The following is a 20,725-nucleotide window of genomic DNA, read 5'->3' on the forward strand; positions in this document are numbered from 1 at the left end:
TTTGATATTAAAATATTGTGGTTTTCATGTATGATACCTTCAATCCAGTATGTGTTTTTAATTGTATGTATGGTATTTTCAACGGTACAGTCTTGAGTATACAATTTGATATTACTATTATCTAGAAGATCAGGAATGCGTTCAAAGTTCCAGTCAGTTCTTGTATTATAGCTTCTAAAAATCATTTCTAAAATGTTCAATTTGTAAAATAAACACCAACCTAAAAGAATATTGCCTTGATTATCAAATATGCCAAAAGTTCAAAAATTGGTTTATGTTTACTATTGCTTGAGAATTCTATATTTTAGTATTCACTTCTGCCCATATAATGATAAACTGAACTGCAGTAATATCTTCCACAGCAAAACTCATATGACATTTACTTGAGGGATGGATAGCAGACAATCCATACAAAGGCACATTCACATACTAGTTGCAAACACCATTAAGCAAATGCATATCACATTACCATAATAGAGTAGAGACAAGAAGGTTATGATTAGAGATGAGCAAGCGTACTCGGAAAAGCACTACTCGCTCGAGTAATTTGCTTTATCCGAGTATCGCTGTGCTCGTCCCTGAAGATTCGGGTGCCGGCACGGAGCGGGGAGCTGCAGGGGAGAGCGGGGAGGAATGGAGGGGAGATCTTTCTCTCCCTCTCTCCCGCCTGCTCTCCCCTGCTCCCCGCTGCGACTCACCTGTCAGCCGCAGCGGCACCCGAATCTTCAGGGACGAGCACAGCGATACTCGGATAAAGCAAATTACTCGAGCGAGTAGTGCTTTTCCGAGTACGCTCGCTCATCTCTAGTTATGATGCATGGTAGAGTCCAAGATATTGGTTGTGGTATATTACTATTCCTATTGTAAGAAATAACTAATTTGTTGTTTTACAAGTTCATTAATTCGTTCTTTTTGTTATAAGGGGTTGAAAAATATGTATCTTCAGTTTCAATCAAGTAGAATATTCATGTAACGTTTTGAATAAAATATGGTTATTGGTCATCCACCATTCCTATTACCTCCTTGGTGGGGGTGGATTGAAAGCAAATTAGATATCTAAGCAATAAAAGTTATGAACGTGTTACCAACCACCATTGATATAGTACACATTAGCCAGGATAACACAATGCCTTTGCACTTAGCTCTAGTATCTTTTTTGTGTTTTTTATACCCTTTCCTACAATTTAATGTATCTGACTCAAAGGCTCCGGGTCCCTTTTTGTCATGAGCACTAGTACACTGTCCTAATGGGCAATCCATCCTTGCTCTTAGGCTATATTCATATTAGTAATGGGTTTTCTAAGCCTTTTCCTCATCACTTTTTCATTTATGGAAGTTATACTATACAAACATGTTTGCTACTACTTTGAGATTCTACTAGGGTAAGTGTTAATTCTTTGTTTATTACACTTCAGAATACGTGGAACTTGTAGCACCAATACAAAATAAGTAACACGGCCCTCCAGCTATCATGTACAGGGTGTGACTGCTCCTTCTGCCCCTGTTACACTAGCCAACCTTTTTTTGGACCTAGGTCTTAATTTTTAGGTTCTATTTTATAGGAAGCCGCAATAATGTTTATCACGTGTTTTTAATGTACCTTAAACCCCTTTAAATGAGCTTCACTTGCATAAAAAGTTTACAACTCCTTTAAAGAGCATCTGTCATAAAACAAGTAATGATGACTAATAGGATGTCTGTCAGATATATGCAGATACTTAAGTACATTTGCATCCATCAAAGATCACTCTGATCCTTTTACTCAAGCAAATGCCAAATGCTTGGTGTAGTGCTTGATTCACCTGCTGGCACAGTTTAAATACAATGTATAGAAACCAAAAATTTCTTATTTGGATGACTGGAGGCTGTTTGGTGATTGCAGGCTGCTTTTTTTATAATATCTCACGGATACAGGACAATATGGGATTCAATAGTATCACCGTCCTAATGAGATCACATCATTGCATTGTGTCAGATGTATTTATCTGAAAACAGAAACACAAAATCAGACACTATAACCCTGCTTCATTGTGTTACAAGGTATGAAGGGCAAGAAAAGTAAAGGAAAGAGGGAACTAGCTTACTGAAAGCAACAGATGTCACCATGTAGCCGTGGCCTGAATGGTGCAGTCATTAGTGTTTCAAACCTCATCACTGGCTCTCTGCTTGGTCTGTGAGTTGGGGAAGAGATCCGACTTATCAGCAGTATCAGGAAGAGAAGGAATAATTGACCTTTCAAACTAATTTTAGGGTTCTTTTACACGTAATGATTTATCTTCGCACGAGCAAACGATGACGGAAGTCCCTTGTGCAGCCTGTTAATAAGGCAAATAAATGGTTTGCTCTTTTGCTCGCAAATCTTACCAGTCAATGAGAGCGACTGAATGAACAGTATTTAAACCAAACGATTAGCGAATGAGGCAAAAAGATGATTTTCATTCTTACATGAAATTACCGAATTATTATTTATTGTTCGATCGTTTGGCGCATTTACACTCAACAATAATCGGTAATATTCACTCATTTAAATGATTTTTTTGAACAATAATCATTACGTGGAAAAGGGCCTTAGGTAATTTATTTAGGTATAAACCAGCACAGCTAATAACAGATATCTAATTCAGTTAAAAGTTGGACGTCAATCGACAATACATTTTTGCGCATGGTGAAAGTGACTGATTTTTTTAATAAGAAAAAGCACAGAAGACAGTAAACAGCATTGAACCCCACTATGGACCAGGCTGTTTTTTTTACCTAAAAGACCAGACACTTTTTAGGGATTTTACTGAGGTGGTGGTTTTACTGCCCTATTTTTTTCCTTTAGCTTCTAAAATTAATTTTACTGCATTTTTTCCCCCATGACGTATAGGGCTATATTTTTAGATCTTTCTTCACTGACTTTTTTCCCCATTTTTTAGTTTTATTGGGGGTAAAAAAATGATTTTTTAAAAAACATTTATAGTTGTTTTTCTTAACCGCTTAACGACGCTGCCCTTTTTTTCCCATTTTTGTTCCCCCCCCCCTTTTAAAAAATCGTAACTCCTTTATATATCCATCAACGTAGCTATAAGAGGGCTTGTTTTTTGTGGGATGAGTTGTATTTTTCAATGGTACTGTTTAATGTACCATATAATGTGCTGAAAAACTTTTTTGCAAGACACCCTATAGTTTATTTTGGTACCATTTCAGAATACATACGACTTTTTGATCACTTTTTATTGCATTTTTTCTGGGAGATAGGGTGAACAAAACAGTGCATTTCTGGCGCTCTTTATTTTTTTATTTTTAGACGGCGTTGACTGTACTAGCTAAATAATGTGCTATTTTGATAGCTCGGATTTTTACGGACGCGGCGATACCAAATATGTTTTTTTGTTTTATGTTTTAGATTTTTTTTAATTATAGATATGGCAAAAGGGGGTGATTTAAACTTTTATTACTTTTTTTTACAATTAGTAAAATTTAATTGATCTCGTTTATTCCTTTTTTTAGCCCTCCTAGGGGACCACAACTTCCTTTTTTTTAGCCCTCCTAGGGGACCACAACTAGCGATGCTTTGATCGCTCATGCAGTATGATGTAATGTTATAGCATTATACTGCGATCTGACAGGCAGTCTATCAAGCCACCCCACAGGGACGGCTTGATAGGCAGTCTGCTAAGACAGCCCTGGGGCCTTTCAAAAGGCCCCTGGCTGCAATGACTCTTGCATGGATCTCTGCGATCTGATCGCAGGGGGTGGCATATGATGTTCTGGGGATTTAAATGCCGCTGTCAGAATTGTTTTGTGATTTAAAAAAAAATGTATGTATGAGAGTATTAAAGGTACTACATATAGAGAGGTGATTATTAATGTTGAATGCCTACATGTTCTAGCTTCTTATGCATAATAATGCGGAGTGCTTTTTCAATTCTGCATTGTCGTTCCTCTGCCATTGCAATGGGGAGTGCATAGATCAACTGACATCTTGGTATTTCTTTTCACCTTGCCAATAAGCTTTAGCATACTCTGATATTGTTTAGTCAGCATAGGAACAGATCAAATTGACAAAGATATGGTACCACCCAGTTGTCAATATTTTTATACATTTCTGGGAGGAATAACAGAGAAGCAGCAAATTGCGGAGTTTTAACAAACGTTTCTCCAGAATTATTATTTAATAGTGAAAGAAAATAATTACTAAAACACAATATCTAACTTTTCTTGTAGGCATTTTCTATACACTTATTTATTGAATGTATGGTCAAACAGCAGGCCATAGCGGAGAATTCATCAACTGTTCAGACAACTTTTATCTAATGTATATAGATAATTTTTTACTATGCATTGCAATTGTCCCTTTAGCCACACAGAAATGCTTTCCAAGCCAAAGACAGCCTCCAAGCCACAAGCTGTGCATGTGAGGTTATTTAGCTTAGCTATTTTTCCTGATTCTTCAAAAAAGCATTGCAGCGTGTAATAAGGGAATGGGAAGAGGTAAGCATACTGTTCAAAGATAAATAGTATATAGTCCATACATGGAAATGGGCAGGTAGACAATAAAATGCATCCTGCATATCAGAACAGCAATACAATATTTCTAAACAGGAAACCTGAACCATCATGCTGGCATAGATGATTAAAACAGGCATACATTACCATCTGCTTAGCAATATACAGTACTAGTCAAATATTTGGACACACATTTTCATTCCATGGTTTTTCTTATTTTTTTTTCTTTTATTATCTACATTGTACATTCATGTTGAAGACATGACAACTATGACTGAACACATATGGAATTAAGTACCAAACAAAAAAAGTGTTAAACTAGAATGTTTTCTATTTTAGATTCTTCAATGTACTCAACTTTTGCTTTAATGACAGCTTTGCACACTCTTAATTAGCTTCATGCGGTAGTCACCTGCAATGGTTTTCAAGTAACAGATATGCCTTGTCAAGAGTTAGGGTGCGGGCAGACGAGCGTAGGCGTATTTACGTTCGCACAAGCGCAACGTATAATCGCCCGAGCGATCGTTTTTCACCGATCACGACCAGAGCTAGAAAGCGTATTTTCGTTTGTTCCTACTTTGCAAACGGTCTTTTCGGCCATCGAATATGCGTTGGCACGTATTTCGGTCGCATATGTTCCGTTTTTTTCGAATTGCCGTTTTTACGCGCCGTAAAATCGCCCATGTGAACGAATACATTCGAAACCATTGCCTCAGATGGTCACGTATATACGTTTGGCCGCAAAAACGCGCCGTTTATGCGCTCGTCTGCCCGCACCCTCAATTTGTGGAATTTCTTGCCTTGTTAATGTGTTTGACATCATCAGTTGTGTTGTACAGAGGTCGAGTTTATAAACAGTTCCATATAGCATTTAGCCCTATTCAGCTACTGTTCTAATGCACATTAAGGAAAGAACTACTCAAGTAAGTAAACAACCACCCAAGAATACTTTAAAGGCCCATTTTACATGTAATGATTACCGCTGAAAATGTGTTCAAATGATCGAAAATGACTGAGGCCTTAGTTACACGGGCGTTTTTTCCCGCGATTTGCGGATCGCATGACGGATGCGCATCCGCAAATCACGTGACCGGGGCCGAAAAATCGCCAGAAAAAACTGCTCCTAGCCGCGTTTCAATAGAAACGGGCCGGAGCTGTCCAGCGCATTGAATTCAATAGAGTCGGCAATACAGCCGGCTCCATTGAAAGCAATGGGCTGCGGGCGATCTCAGGATGAATTTTCGGGAAGGGCTTAAAAATATAAGCCCTTGCCGGAAATTCATCCAGAAATGTGTAAAAACTAAAAATATATATATACTCACCTGGTCTCGGCAGACGGAGTTCAGCGCGGCCGGCCGGCAGTTCTCCTGAACTGCTCTGAGTAGTATTCAGCAGCCGGGGATTTAAAATCCCCGCCTGCTGAATGAGCTGCCTCTGATTGGTCACAGCTTCACCAATCAGAGGCAGCTCTCACTTACCCATTCATGAATTCATGAATGGGTGAGTGAGTGCTGCCTCTGATTGGCTCAGCGCAGGGACCAATCAGGGGCAGCTATCAGCTGAGACAATCAGAGGCAGCACTCACTCACCCATTCATGAATTCATGAATGGGTAAGTAAGAGCTGTCTCTGATTGGTGAGGCTGTGACCAATCAGAGGCAGCTCATTCAGCAGGCGGGGATTTTAAATCCCCGGCTGCTGAATACTACTCAGAGCAGTTCAGGAGAACTGCCGGCCGGCCGCAGCTGAACTCTGTCTGCCGGGACCAGGTGAGTATATATATATTTTTAGTTTTTACACATTTCTGGATGAATTTCAGGGATGGGCTTATATTTTTAAGCCCTTCCCGAAAATTCATCGTGCGATCGCCGGCAGCCCATTGCTTTCAATGGAGCCGGCTATATTGCCGGCTCCATTGAATTCAATGGGCAAACATCATTCTTCTCTGCCACAGCTGTTACAGCTGTGGCAGAGGAGAATGATTTGTCTAGTATATGTTCTCAATGGGGTCGGCGCTGCTGCCGCTGGCCCCATTGAGCGCATATAGAGAAGAGAACAGGAATTGCAGATCGCAGATAGGTGCGATCTGCGATTTCTGTTCTATAATTTATCGGACGAGCGCATAAAAAGCGCTCATGTGTCCGATACCATTGCAAAGCAATGGTTTTATAAAATCGCCGGACGCATGCGCAAATCGCGCGAAAAAAGGCCGTCTGACTGAGCCCTGATAGTGCACATTTTGTTTGAACGATGATTTTAAGGTGAACTTAAAATCCATTGTTCAGACACTGAGAGATAAAGTGTCTCTCAATAGAACATATGCTGCTATTTCCACGGGATCCAGCAGATAACATTGTAATATGCTGGCAACCACGAGCAGAACAATGCAGCTGCTTGCAAAGCTGGGCATGTGATTAATCACATGCTGGGCTCTGCAAACAGCTCCTTGAGGCCCTTTTACATGCAAATAAAGATGATAAAGTGTTAATGGTCTTTAGCACTCTGGAAATATATCGCACAATTTTTCAATCTTTCAGTCTTTTGAAAGATAATCTTTGCGAGTAAATGGGCCTTTAGAAATGATGGACAGTGAAACAGTAAAATTTCAAGAACTTTGAAGGTTTCCTCAAGTGCAGTCATGAAAACCATCAAATACTATGATGAAACTGGCTCTCATGAGGACAGCCCCTGGAAAGAAAGACTAAGGGTGCATTTTGCTCGAACATTTCTGTGTCACAATGCTATTTCTATAGGGTAGAATTCTCCACCTATTAAAATTTGCATGGGTTTTAATTCAAAAGCACATAGTTAAATTCCGCAGCAGAATAGCAGAAGCATAGGGGGTGAGTTTTGATAGTGTAGAGTGTTTTGCTGGTGACATTGTTGATTTATTCAAACTTCAAGCACACTTAACCAGCTTGGCTACCACAGCATTCTGCAATGACATGCCATCCTGTCCCATCTGGTTTGTGTTCAGTAGAACCATCATTCGTTTTCCAACAGGACAATGACCACAAACACACCTCAAAGCCATGTAAAGGCTATTTGACCAAGATGGAGAATAATGGAGTGCTGTGTTAGATGACATGGCCTATACAATCATCTCAACCTAAAGCCAATTGAGATGGTTTGGGGTGAGTTGGACAGCAAACTGAAGGAAATGCGGCCAACAAGTGATCAGTACCCCTGGGAACTCCTGTCCCATCTGGTTTGTGCTCAGTAGAACCATCATTCGTTTTCCAACAGGACAATGACCTCTAACACACCTCCAGCCCATGTAAAGGCTATTTGACCAAGAAGGAGAATAATGGAGTGCTGTGTTAGATGACATGGCCTTCACAATCATCCGAACTTAAAGCCAATTGAGATGGTTTGGGGTTAGTTGGACAGCAGAGTGAAGAAAAAGCGGCCAACAAGTGATCAGTACCCCTGGGAACTCCTTCAAGACTGTTGGAAAACCATTTCAGGTGACTATGTCATGAAGCTGATTGAAAGCACGCCAAGAGCTGGCAGAAGGAGGCAACTTTGAAGAATATAAAATATAAAATCCTGGTTTGTTTAGCACTTTTTGTTTACCACTTAATTCCATATGTGTTCCTTCATAGTTTTCATGTCTTCAATATCTACACTATATAAAAAAAGAAAAAACATGGAATGCAAATGTGTGTTCAAACTTTTTACTGGTGCTGTATACTTGAAACCGTGGTGTAAGTATAAGGATAAAACTATATTCAGGGAAGACAATTATATCAGAAGGTAGAAAAGACCAGCAAGGTTGGGTAATATAGTCAGTAGAATGGTCAGTTATGTTGTAAATACAATATAAAAAGTCACTATTATAGTATTAGTGCTAATAGCTCATTGCTGCCCACTGATAAAGTAATGTACCCTACTAGACTACAGATGCCTCTTTATATGCTTACTAAAAATAAGCATCAAAATAAAAAATAAACCTCATCCCTCCTTACTCCATTGTATTCACAGGGTGAAGATAATGGAAAATCAGAGCATTGTGTCACACTTTTTCTTGGTTGGGTTTACTATATCTGTAGAGCTCCAGTTTTTTCTTTTTGTGGTTTTCTTTTGCATCTACCTATTGACTGTGACTGCTAATGTTGCAATCATTACTTTGGTTCGAGTAGACAATAGACTTCATACTCCTATGTATTTCTTTCTCAGTCAGCTCTCTTTCCTAGAGATCTGGTATACATCATCCATTGCACCAGAACTTTTAATTAATTTGGCTGGCTGGAAAGACATTTCATTTCCTGGCTGTCTCTCACAAATGTATTTTTACTTTTCTTTGGGTTCCACAGAATTTTTCCTCCTCGGAGTGATGGCCATTGATCGTTACTTGGCTATATGCAACCCACTGCGTTATCCAACCCTCATGAATGGTCAAGTATGTGTACAGGCTACTGCAGCTTGCTGGTCTGTTGCTTTCCTGTCTGTGTTTTTCCTAATACTTCTTATATCCCGCTTGACATTTTGCCAACCTGGTGTCATCAACCATTTCTTCTGCGACATTCCACCTCTTCTCAAACTTTCATGCACAGATACCTTTGTAGAGCAAATTGTAGTTTTCTTTTTTGCTTGCATCATCATTCTCACCTCATTGTTTTGTACTATTGTATCTTATGTGTTTATCGTTTCTACTATATCGAAAATACCATCTACTAAGGGAAGGAAAAAAGCTTTCTCCACATGTGTCTCACATTTCACGGTGGTCACTATTCTTTATGGCACAGTCATATTCATATATGTTCGTCCCAGTGTGTCTGACCCACTGAATGTCAACAAGATCATGGGTGTTTTCAACACTGTGGTGACTCCTTTACTCAACCCTTTAATTTATTGCCTGCGGAACAAAGAAGTAAAAGAAGCTCTGAGGAAAGTGATAAACAGAAAGCGGTTACTCACAGATGCTATAATCTATAATACTAAGTGATTGTGGACTTTATAAGCGGGATTCCAAATGCAAAAAAAAATCGATTTGCAGAAAACCAAGTACTCTGATATTCTCCTAGAAGTTACTGGGCAACAAGTGTGAACACTTCAAATGCAAACTATGACAGTAAATTGCACTGTTCCAGTACACCCTCCAAGTATTGTTATTTATCAGTGTAACACAACTTAACCGATGAAAATAAAGTGGAAATAAAAACAATCTACACATTGTAAAAGAGGTGTTGATTTGCATAAGAACATACGATTATAACCATTAGTGCAAGAAGAATACAATACAATATTTATGTGAATTTTTGAATATTCTACTACCATAATGGCACAAATTTCACCAAAGAAGTCTAAATGCCAGTGACAATGGGATAGATTTCAGAAATAAACATATTAGGGCTTATTAACTAATACTGTCTAAAAGTTACAGTCTAAAAATGCGCAATATTTACCTCTGTAGCTCTCCTGAATGATAAATCTTTTGAATTTTAAGACTGTCTAGTCTAAGTTTATGCAACTTATTAATTGGCATACTTTATGCCTAAAATTACTCCATTTTTTTGCGCAATTTGTGGCATAATTTAGTAATTGAAACCCCTCTTAGGCCGCCTGCAGACGGGCGGGTCGGATCCGGCGGTGAGAATTCTCGCCGCGGGACCCGACCCCAGCGCCTGCAGGGAGCAGCGCGTACTCACCCACGCCTGGCGGCCCCGACTCTTTTATGTGCCGGCTGCCGATCAGCCGGCGCATGCGCAGACCGGAGCTGGCGGCCGGGTGAGTGCGAGCCCCGCACAAAAATAGGACATGCCGCGGTTGTTTGCCGCCCGACTTTTCGCGCGGCCAAACCGCGGGCGTCTGCATAGGAGTGCGTATTGTAATGCACTCCTATGCAGACTTTCAGTGGCGGAAATCCCGCGGGAAATCCCGCCGCGGGATTTCCACCCGTGTGCAGGCGGCCTTACTCCTCGATTATCTTAAGCTGTTTTAGTGCAGACAGAGCTGATAATAAACAGAAACAGCTAACACTTTGACCTAGAAGTGTAACTTAAAGGTCTTGGTCCGCAATGCAAAATATGTAACAGAGCACCTGAGTAATATGTGTTTTCTTTTAAGGGCTAAGAGGCCTTCAGGCCTCCTCAGGCACAATGCCCAAGTGCAACTTCTACCACTTACCAACAAACTCCCTATAATCACATGCTTGACTGTACCATCTCACATCCAGGGGCAGATTGGCAATATGTGTGCATGCTGGGATCAATTATACACAGGGCTGGCAGCTGTCACTGACAAGTTAGTAGAAGCATTCGGCCCTGCAGATTGCGCTGCATTCCCGCCGTCAGTCACTGCAGGGGAAATGAAGAAGCACAAGGCAGAGCAATACAGACTGAAGATTGCTTCTCCTCCCGCCCCTCTCTGTCATCCAGCTTTCTTTGATTGGTGGAGCTGCTCCACTGACCAGCGAACAGCACTGTGCTCCTGTCCCATGACACCTACGCATAGGAAGCATGCCTGTGACTGTAGCCCGGGTTCCTTGCACTGCTGCCTTCACTGTTGTCAGGATCCCTCTGCAATGGCTGGATCATTCTGTGACACAGATTTTGATGTGGATCTGTACAACCCATTCAATTGAAATAATATAAGCTGTAACTACATAAACTGTTCACACCAATAAATTATAATGGCAAAAAAGGTCATCTTTACTGATACACAAAAACATATAAAAAAATAGAATGGCGAGTCTTAGTCATAGAGAGTACCACAATGGTATATAAGTAATGTGAGTATATCACTCAGGTACATAGACTCATTAATACCGGTAATGACTGATCAGTATCAACCACAGCCAAACAAAATAGGAAAGTCTAAATTACAACATATATGAAAAAAACTAAGCAAGACTGACGGACAAAGAATCGTAAGAGAATATGCCTGGAAGATAGTAACATGTACAGTAAATAGCAAGCAAATACAGACCCAAGTGGCACATGCCCCATTGACAGCAATTAAAGAAAACTTTTTTTGAGGGCTTATATACATGGGAGTACATTTGTCCCATTTTGCAGCTGTGAAAATCATGGCTGCAAAACAGGACGAAACAAAACCATTGATTTCAATAGTTTCGTTTTCATTATTAGGATTCTCGGGTGTTAGTACCATGTGCGAGAAAAGATAGGACTTGCCCTATCTTTCTTGCACGTAGTTTTTCTATGTGCGAGAACGATAGGGCAACTCACCCACAATAGGGCACAGTTTGAATAGTGATGGTATGCTGGTTCGTACAATAACAATAATGCCAAAATTGTATTTTTTCACTTTTCTACAATAAGAACCCTTTTTTAGAACTAATTTTTTTTGCATACCTTTTTATTTTTACATGGACTAAGCTGTTTGAGGGCTTGCTTTTTGTGTGCCAAGCTGTAATTTTTATTGGTAGCATTTTTGGATACATTTGACTGTTTTTGATCACTTTTATTGCGTTTTTAGGAGTTGAAATGGACAAAAAAATCATTTTGGATCTTTTTCTTTTTGCTTTTAGTTCAAAAGAAATGTTATTAAAGGGGTTGTCTCGCGAAATCAAGTGGGGTTATACACTTCTGTATGGCCATATTAATGCACTTTGTAATATACATCGTGCATTAAATATGAGCCATACAGAAGTTATTCACTTACCTGCTCCGTTGCTAGCGTCCTCGTCTCCATGGTTCCGTCTAAATTCGCTGGCAGCTTGCTTTTTTAGACGCGCTTGCGCAGTCCGGTCTTCTCCTCTCAGCGCGAGCCGCTTCAGTGTGCTCGCCGCTACAGCTCTATTGCGCATGCGCAGACGAGCTGTCACTGCTCGGGAGCGCGCTGGAGCGGCCATTCTGTACCATCCTCTGTTAGAGGAAGGTGCAGAGCCGCCCAGCTGTCCCGAGAAGCCGCCCAGCTGTCCCGCCGTCCTGCCGTCCTGCCGCCCAGGTAAGTGCTGTGCCGGGGGGGGGCTGCCGCTGTGCCGGGGGGGGCTGCTGCCGTTGCGGGGGGGGGGGGCTGCCGCTGTGCCGGGGGGGCTGCCGCTGTGCCGGGGGGGGCTGCTGCCGTTGCGGGGGGGGGGGGGCTGCCGCTGTGCCGGGGGGGCTGCCGCTGTGCCGGAGGGGCTGCCGCTGGGCCGGGCGGGCTGCCGCTGTGCCGGGGGGGCTGCCGCTGTGTCGGGGGGGGGCTGCCGCTGTGCCGGGGGGGCTGCCGCTGGGCCGGGCGGGCTGCCGCTGTGCCGGGGGGGGCTGCCGCTGTGCCGGGGGGCTGCCGCTGGGCCGGGGGGGCTGCCGCTGGGCTGGGGGGGCTGCCGCTGTGCCGGGGGGGGGGGGCTGCCGCTGGGCTGGGGGGGGCTGCCGCTGTGCCGGGGGGTCTAGCGCCGGTTACCTGCTGCCTGGCGGTGGGTGACTGTGTGCCGTGGTCGGCCGCGTTCAATCCAGGGGTCCGGTCGGCGGCTGCGGGGCGTCTGGTTGTCAGGGAGACACAGCTGGTAGCGTCTCGGGAGCGCGCACGTCGGGCTACAGCAAGCGATGGGAAAAGAGCCGGCGGCCATCTTGGAAAAATTTTTTATAAGTTGCTGAAACGCTGAAACTGTAAGTACAAACCAGCTAGAAAAGTCATTTACAGGGGGGCTTAGTAATGTATGCTTAATTAGGGGGACTGGGCAAAAAAAAAATTCACTGCTTCCTCGAGACAACCCCTTTAAGCTTTTTCCAACACATAATATAACAAAACAAAAATCAGAGGAATTAGGGAAAATAGGGGTAAAACAGGGTAATTGGGAGCATTACTCAGAATAATAATTTCAACTGTAGTCAATGGGTACGGCAGGGCAAGACCCTCCCCCGATCGTGCCCCACAGCCCGCTTGAACAATAGTCTCACAGGAAAATAAACTCAATTTTCTTGAATCATCAGCCTGACCATAACTTCAGACATAAAAATCTATCTATGCCAGGGTAGACCAGATCCAGCCTGAGCATCCATTTAAACATTTATGGACATAGCCCCTAGGCTACGACATCCCAGATCACCTAGCAGACACCTTCCCCCCAGCAATACTCCCTCCTGCCTGCTCCCCTAACAGTGGACCTGGAACTGGGACCTAAACAAAAACATATTACAAAAAAACACACCAGACAGATACACAGACCAGGACAAATCACATCCAGGATTAGACACAAGGGTAAGGGTCTTGCAAGGAGGAAACAGAGGCCCAAATCCAGGTCCTCTTATCTTTGGGGCATGTCCACCGCATGCCGAATCCTCTATCTCAGGGGGCATCCGACTCCAACCACCTTCCAAGCCCACCCGAAGACCTGAAAGCCGCCCAGGCCTGCCAAGTATAGGAATTTTTTCCCAGGCCTCTGGTCCCTCTGCCCCCAGCTCCTCAAAATGCATGAGCATGTGAAACTCCTCCACCTACATCACCCGGGTCGGGACCGTGGTGGAACGCTACAGCCTTCGGAATAATCCTTCTAACTGCTATAATAAAGAATCGGAGGAGACTCCACTTTGCCTCTCTCATCGATTCAGGAAATATAGAAAGAAGAGTTAGTTCTGAGGAGAGAGTCACCCCTGTATGACAGACATGGTTGTTGAGCTCCATCACCTTCTTCCAGAGGTTTGACACCAGAGGACAGCCCCACCAGATATGTGTCATTGTGCCTCTTCTGCTATTGCATCTGCAGCAAATGGAGGAAGTCTGGGGGAACATCCTCTGGAGCTGATCCGGCGTTCTATACCATCTAGATAGTATTCGGAAGTTCAGGTCCTGAACCCTGCCTGCAGAGGAAAGCTTATGGGTCCGGAGCCATGCACGATTCCAATTCTCAGGGGGAAAACTCCTACCTATCTCTCTCTCCCAAGCCCCCACATAATCAGGTACTTCTCCCTCCACCTCCTGAGACAGAAGCAGACCATAGAGTCTAGAGATTATATGTCTGGGGGGTGAGGAGGAAAGGCATAGTCATTCAAACTCCGTGGGGGGCCTAACTTGTTCACCCGTGGCATCAGTGCATTCACAAAGCCTCTCAGCTGAAAATATTGTAGCCACATTACCGGTTGAGCCTCACTGTCTCCCAGAATCTCTTTTAATGACCTTAGAGCTGAATGTGACACTACTTCTCCCAGTCTTGGGATTGGAGTGCTTGGGAGCGCTAAAATAGAAGAGCCTCTGAAGGTGGCCTCAAACTGAGGATTAAAAGCTAGGGGTGTGAGTGGGCCCAGCACCCCCACCAAGCCCTTGAAGGCCGCGAACCCTGCCCAGTTTTTGATAAGTTGGATACAAAATGGGGACGAAATGGGTAGGTTTTTGATCTGTTTGGGGGGGATCCAGAAGGCCGCCTGTAGGTAACCTGCTGCTCCCTCATGCCCTGCCTCTACCCACAGCTTAGCTGATTTATGTTTTAGCAGATCCAGCACGCAGTTAGAGATACTGGCCCTATAATAGAGGGAGAAGTCCGGGAGACCTAGACCACCTGAGTCCATCCTGACCCCACTGAAACAGGGGTCCCCATTTACTCAAGTCGCTCTCCAATCCCCCCACAAATGGGAGGAAAGTAAGTCTGAATGCCTGGGAAACATCTGCGGGGAGCTGGATACCTAAGTATTTTATGCTCGTGGTGTGCCAATGGAAGGGGAAGGACTTTTCCAGGTGAGACACCTCAGTCTTCGGGAGCGTGATATTCAGGGCCTCAAATTTTTGAGCATTAACTTTATAGTTGTTGACCCTACTGAACCTTTGAATTCTTCGAGGAGGACAGGCATGCCAACTCGGGGATTGGACAAATAGATAAGCAGGTCATCCGCAAAGAGGGCCATTTTATGCTCCAGGCTCCCAAGTTGGATTTCCCTGATGGACCCGTTACTGCAGATGGCATTGGCCAATGCCTCCGTAGACAGAACATACAGGAAAGGTGAAAGTTGGCACCCTTGCCTGGTTTTGTTCCTCACCCGGAAGACACCAGACAATGCCCCATTAACCCGCACTCTTGCTGTAGGGTCGTGGTATAAAGCCATTATCCACTACTTCATCCTCACTCCCAAGCCTATGCTGTCTAGCGTGGCAGAGAGGAAGGGCCAACTCGATCAAATCCTTTTTTGGCATTGATCGCTAACAGACATAGGGGAGTTCCCGAGTGCCTGGCCATATCGATGAGAGACAGCATCTTTATAGTGTTGTCCTTTGCCTCTCTGCCCAGAACAAAGCCCACCTGCTCCCTGTGTATCAGCTGTGAAATAATATTTTGGAATCTATTTGCTATAAGTTTGGCAAACATTTTGATATCTATGTTGATTAGTGAGATGGGTCGAAAGTTCCCACAGACCAAGGCATCCTTGCCCAGTTTGGGGATAACCATAATATGGGCTTGTAGAGCCTGGGGGAGGAAGGGCCGGCCCTGACTGATCACGTTGAACGCCTCCAACACCAACGGGGACAATCCTTTCTGGAATCATTTATAAAACCTGGCGGTGAACCCATGTGGGCCGCAACTCTTGCCCACCTTCAGGGTCCGGACTATCTCAGATAGTTCCTGGGATGTGAAATCCATCTCCAGGTCCTCTCTCTCTGGGCCTGTCAGCTTTCCAGGAGCATTAGCAGCGAGGTATGACCTTTTCTCTCGGTCTCTGGCCAGTCCGTCTCCCGAGATTCCAGATTCAATATTATACAAATTACTATAGAAGGTCCTGAATTCCTCTAGCATAGCCTCCGTCGAGTGAACCAGATGTCCCCGCCGTGACTGCAGTCTAGGAATATGCATTAGTGGTGTTCTTGGGTTTAAGGTTCTGGCGAGTCAGCTGCCACATTTATCGCCATATTCAAATGAGCCTCTTCTCTGGTCAAGAATGGTTAAGATCTGTTGCCTAAGAGATGAAATTTGGGCCCTAAGCGTGTCGGATTGCTGACATTTATTGGCTATCTCTTTGGTACTAAGTTCTGTCAGGAGGGCGGTCAGGGCGGCAGGTCTCTCCTTTTTAAGACGTGTTCCATGTGAGATCAGAACACCCCTCAGAACACATTTTAGGGATTCCCACTTCACGGGAGATGGGGTGGTGTCGGTACAGTGGACTTCTACAAACTCCTGTATTTTCTCTCTGATATCAGAGACACAGATGGGGTCCCTGAGGAGATTGTCATTTAGTCTCCAGGAGTGGCTCCCTCGTGTTACTTTCCCGAGAACCAATCCCTCCAAAACCGGTGAGTGATCTGACCATAGGAAACTCCCAAGTGAGCAACTGGGAGAACAGTCCAGCCAGCCCTGGGGGACCATAAGTAAATGTATTCTACTGTAGGAATTATATGCCGTGGAATGGAAAGAATAGTCTCTGACGCCTGGGTGAAGTATTCGCCACAAATCCACTAAATGTAAGAAGTCTAGTGTTTTTCTGAGAGACAGTAGTGCCGCTCGGGAGACAGAGGACTTACCGGAAGACGTGTCCAAGACAGGATCCAGTACCAGGTTGAATTCGCCACCCCAAACAATCTTTGAACCATTGGCGAACTCCGCCAGTTCTCTCAGGATTCTGGAAGCATGAGAGGTCTGGCTCTGGTTGGGGAGAAAGACATTGGCAAACGTTATCATGTTACCCATTACCTCTAGTTTGAGAAAAAGAAATCTGCCAAGGAGGCAATCACCCGATGCTGTAGGGTTCTATGTAAGGCAATAGACACGCCCCCCCACTCTCCTCAATGGGTCGGGCCCGTGGAACCAGAGCGGGTAGTGGCGAGAGATGCATGTGGGGATGCCCCCTGATTTGAAATGTTTTTTCTGGAGCAGGGCCACCATAATCTCTTTTTTATGAAGATGGTAGAGAATTTGCTTCTTTTTTTGGGGGACGTTCAAGCCCTTAGCATTGAACGTGCAGAATATCAAGTCTGCCATAGTGACCACTGCTGCAAGAATCGTAGCCCAGGCTCACCACCCACAGTCTCAGGACAGGACTGGGGAAGGGAAGGAAAACACATGGGGGGAAGAAACTAGGGATAGGGGAGACAAAACTAGAAATGGGCGTAGACATAGACCAACAACAAAACACAATAAACAGGACCTATGGCCCCTGACTCAAACTATAAGCTGCCTATTCAAGACAGTAAACAGCAACCAACTATGCTGTCTTCCCTAGTTGGGTAGGTGGTAGCCCATAAGGAACCAGCCCCACCCCGCAACCAAACCCGCAATTGAACTAAATTATGAACCTGTTCCAACTTTTCTTCTACCCGACGCTCAAAAGACCTGTCTGGTTAAGCTAAACTGAGTATGAGAAGAAGAAGCACTCCTCTCAGGAAGAGATATAGCTATGAAATCAGTCTCCCGGATCAGTCCCCCGCTGGACTTTTGGGATCTTCTCTCACTCCCCGACGCGATGCTTTGCGTTGTCTACTTGGCTGTCATCCCACGGTCTGCCAAGAAATTCTTGGAGGCGGAATCGCTAGGGTACATGAGGCTGGCCAGTCTGGAAGAGACATGGAGGGAAGATCAAGGGTGGTGAGAAATCCAGGAAGGTCTTCCAGGCCTTTGAAGCTTGCTGATCTGCCATCTTTCTTGACATGGAGTTGAAATGGGAAACCCCAGCGATAGGGAATTTCTCTTTCCTGGAGTAGCAGGAGTAAGGGCTTTAGCGCTTTGCATAGTTGCAAGGTGCGTCTGAAGAGGTCTGGCCCAGGGAACGATGAATCCGGTCAATCTCCAACACTGTGTTGGACGGCTTTTCAGGATATTTTTGAAAAATTCCTGCGCCGACTTCTCAAGCTGGTTTGGCTTGATCTCTTCTGTCCGACCTCTAATTCTCATGCTGTTTCTTCTATGAAGATTTTCCAAGTCGTTGATGAGAGAGAACAGGTCGGATATTTGCTGAGACTGGATGTGTAGCTCTTGTGTATGGGCATCAATAGTTTCCGTCATTTTCTCTTGCGTCTCCTCCATCACCTCCATTCTTTGGCCCACCTCTCTTGGTGAAGATCTGCGACATCTTTCTTGCGCTCTGTTTTCATCCGGTGAAATAAAGTATTCATTTCTTGCCTGGTTGGCATGGCTCTCAGGTGTTGTTTCCAGTCCCACTCTTCTCCCCCTTTCTGGGTTCGGGTAACTCGTGTTGCAGGGTCTTGACCAGCAGGGGTACTGAGCCCAGGCGGACTGTTAGGTTGAATTTCTGTTGTCGCCATGTGGCACTGTAAGTATGCGGCTTTTCGTGGTGCCTCTTGCTGCTGGCGGGTTCCTCTCCTGGGGGGCAGGCGTCTCACCCCCGAATCTGTGCGTGTTGCGCTGTGACAGTGGGAGCCAGAGTGAGTTCAAGGTCCCCTGAGCTGTACTGTGGCACTTTGGGGTCTGACTTTTGTCCCTACTCTCTGGCTGGCAAGGGGGAGAAGACTCTGTGGAGAGATCTGGGTTCTGACTTTGGTACAATCCCTTGGGACTTGCTATGCGTTCCAATCCCCTCTGTGCCTAATTATTGCTTGAGTTTGATGAGGCCTGGCTGAGAGGGGAAGAGGTAGGCATGGACTCTGTGACCTGGCTGTGGTCCAGAGCCCTTCTCTCCACCAGGGATTCTGTTGACTGTGGGGATTCATTGGGGGAGCCTGCAACATCTGGTGGGGTCTGGTGGGGTCTGCAGCACCTGTCCACCCTCCTCTTGTTGACCCCCACTTAGCTGGCTGTGAGGTGCTGAGGGTTCTCCTGCCTGGTTGCCGTTGCACTCCATCTGCTGGACGGTGGTGCAGGCTTCAGGACTCTTCTCTGCTGTCTTCAGTGTGGAGTGTTCAGGTGGGAGGGGGCCAGCACTATGCTCCGGAATGCCTGCTCCTCTGTCGGCCGCAGAGCCTTGTGTCAGTCCTGGGTTTCCTATTTCTCCCTCCCCATCATGCCCAGTGAAGCTGTCACTGCTGTCCTTGACCCCCGGGGAGGTCCAGCCCACACAGGTACACTTGTAGTTAGCTGGAACTGCTGATCGGGTACGAGACCTCCGGCCGGTAACTGCAGGTAGTTCCTCCCCCGGGCTGCGTTGCGGCGCCATCTTGTGTGCCTCCTCGTGGAGTTCCTGGGTTGCTGATCTGCAGAGGAATGCTGATAGTGTGCCCACGGATGTCCTCTGGCTCCCTCCTGGAGTGCTCCTCTTCCGTCCTTTCACCATCGGGTGAAACTTTGCGGGTCCTGGTGGCTCTGGGTGCTGGATATAGCGGGCTGGTGCAGGGAGCTCGGCTGGAGTGCAACTTAGTCCCTCATCAGATAGCCCCGCCTCCCCTTCTCTTGCTTTTGGCAGATGAACCCACATGTTTTGCTGAAAGAATGTGCTAAGAATTTCACACCATTATATGGTTAGTAAATATAACAGTTATGCAATTTTATTCAGATATTAAATGCACATGAGTGCCAAGGCATGTATTTTTGCTACTATCAATGGGTGATGTCAAGCTTCCTGCACTTATTGACATTGACAGTGTGCAGAAGAGACCACCTACTTGACAGATTCAAAGCATTGGGAGTAGAGATGAGTGAACATACTCGTCCGAGCTTGATGCTCGTCCGAGTATTAGGGTGCTCGAGATGCTCGTTACTCGAGACGAGCACCACGCGGTACTCGTCTCGATTAAACGAGCACTGACCATTGAATTCAATGGAGCCGGCAATACAGCTGGCTCCATTGAAAGCAATGGGCTGCCGGCGAGCGCTGAATGAATTTTCGGGAAGGGCTTAAAAATATAAGCCCTTCCCTGAAATTCATCCATAAATGTGTAAAAAGTAAAAAAAAAATATACTCCCCTTGTCCCGGCAGACGGAGTTCAGCCGCGGCCACCGGCGGTTCTCCTGAACTGCTCTGAGTAGTATTCAGCAGCCAGGGATTTAAAATCCCTGCCTGCTGAATGAGCTGCCTCTGATTGGTCACAGCCTCACCAATCAGAGGCAGCTCTTATTCACCCATTCATGAAATCATGAATAGGTGAGTGAGTGCTGCCTCTGATTGGCTCAGCGCAGGGACCAATCAGGGGCAGCTCTCAGCTGTCATTCCGCTGAGAGCTGCCCCTGATTTGTCCCTGCGCTGAGCCAATCAGAGGCAGCACTCACTCACCCATTCATGAATGGGTGTGAGTGAGAGCTGCCTCTGATTGGTGAGGCTGTGACCAATCAGAGGCAGCTCATTCAGCAGGCGGGGATTTTAAATCCGCACCTGCTGAATACTACAGAAAGCAGTTCAGGAGAACTGCCGGCCAGACGCGGCTGAACTCTGGCTGCAGGGGAAAGGTGAGTATACATTTTTTTTTTATTTTTACACATT

General features: G+C 45.1%; 1 protein-coding gene across 1 annotated transcript; it reads left to right on the top strand.

Annotated features, from left to right (window-relative positions):
- Positions 1-8,484: 8,484 nt before the first annotated feature.
- On the top strand, positions 8,485-9,438 carry LOC136628844 (olfactory receptor 6M1-like). The gene has a single exon (XM_066604937.1). The coding sequence runs from the start codon at positions 8,485-8,487 to the stop codon at positions 9,436-9,438; it is 954 nt and encodes a 317-aa protein (XP_066461034.1).
- Positions 9,439-20,725: the final 11,287 nt, after the last annotated feature.

Source organism: Eleutherodactylus coqui, chromosome 5 (genome assembly GCF_035609145.1).
Source record: "Eleutherodactylus coqui strain aEleCoq1 chromosome 5, aEleCoq1.hap1, whole genome shotgun sequence".
Classification (NCBI taxonomy): domain Eukaryota; kingdom Metazoa; phylum Chordata; class Amphibia; order Anura; family Eleutherodactylidae; genus Eleutherodactylus; species Eleutherodactylus coqui.

Bases quoted from the DNA above. Each gene is read 5' to 3' on its own strand.
- LOC136628844 (XM_066604937.1), top strand. From the start codon at position 8,485: ATGGAAAATCAGAGCATTGTGTCACACTTTTTCTTGGTTGGGTTTACT.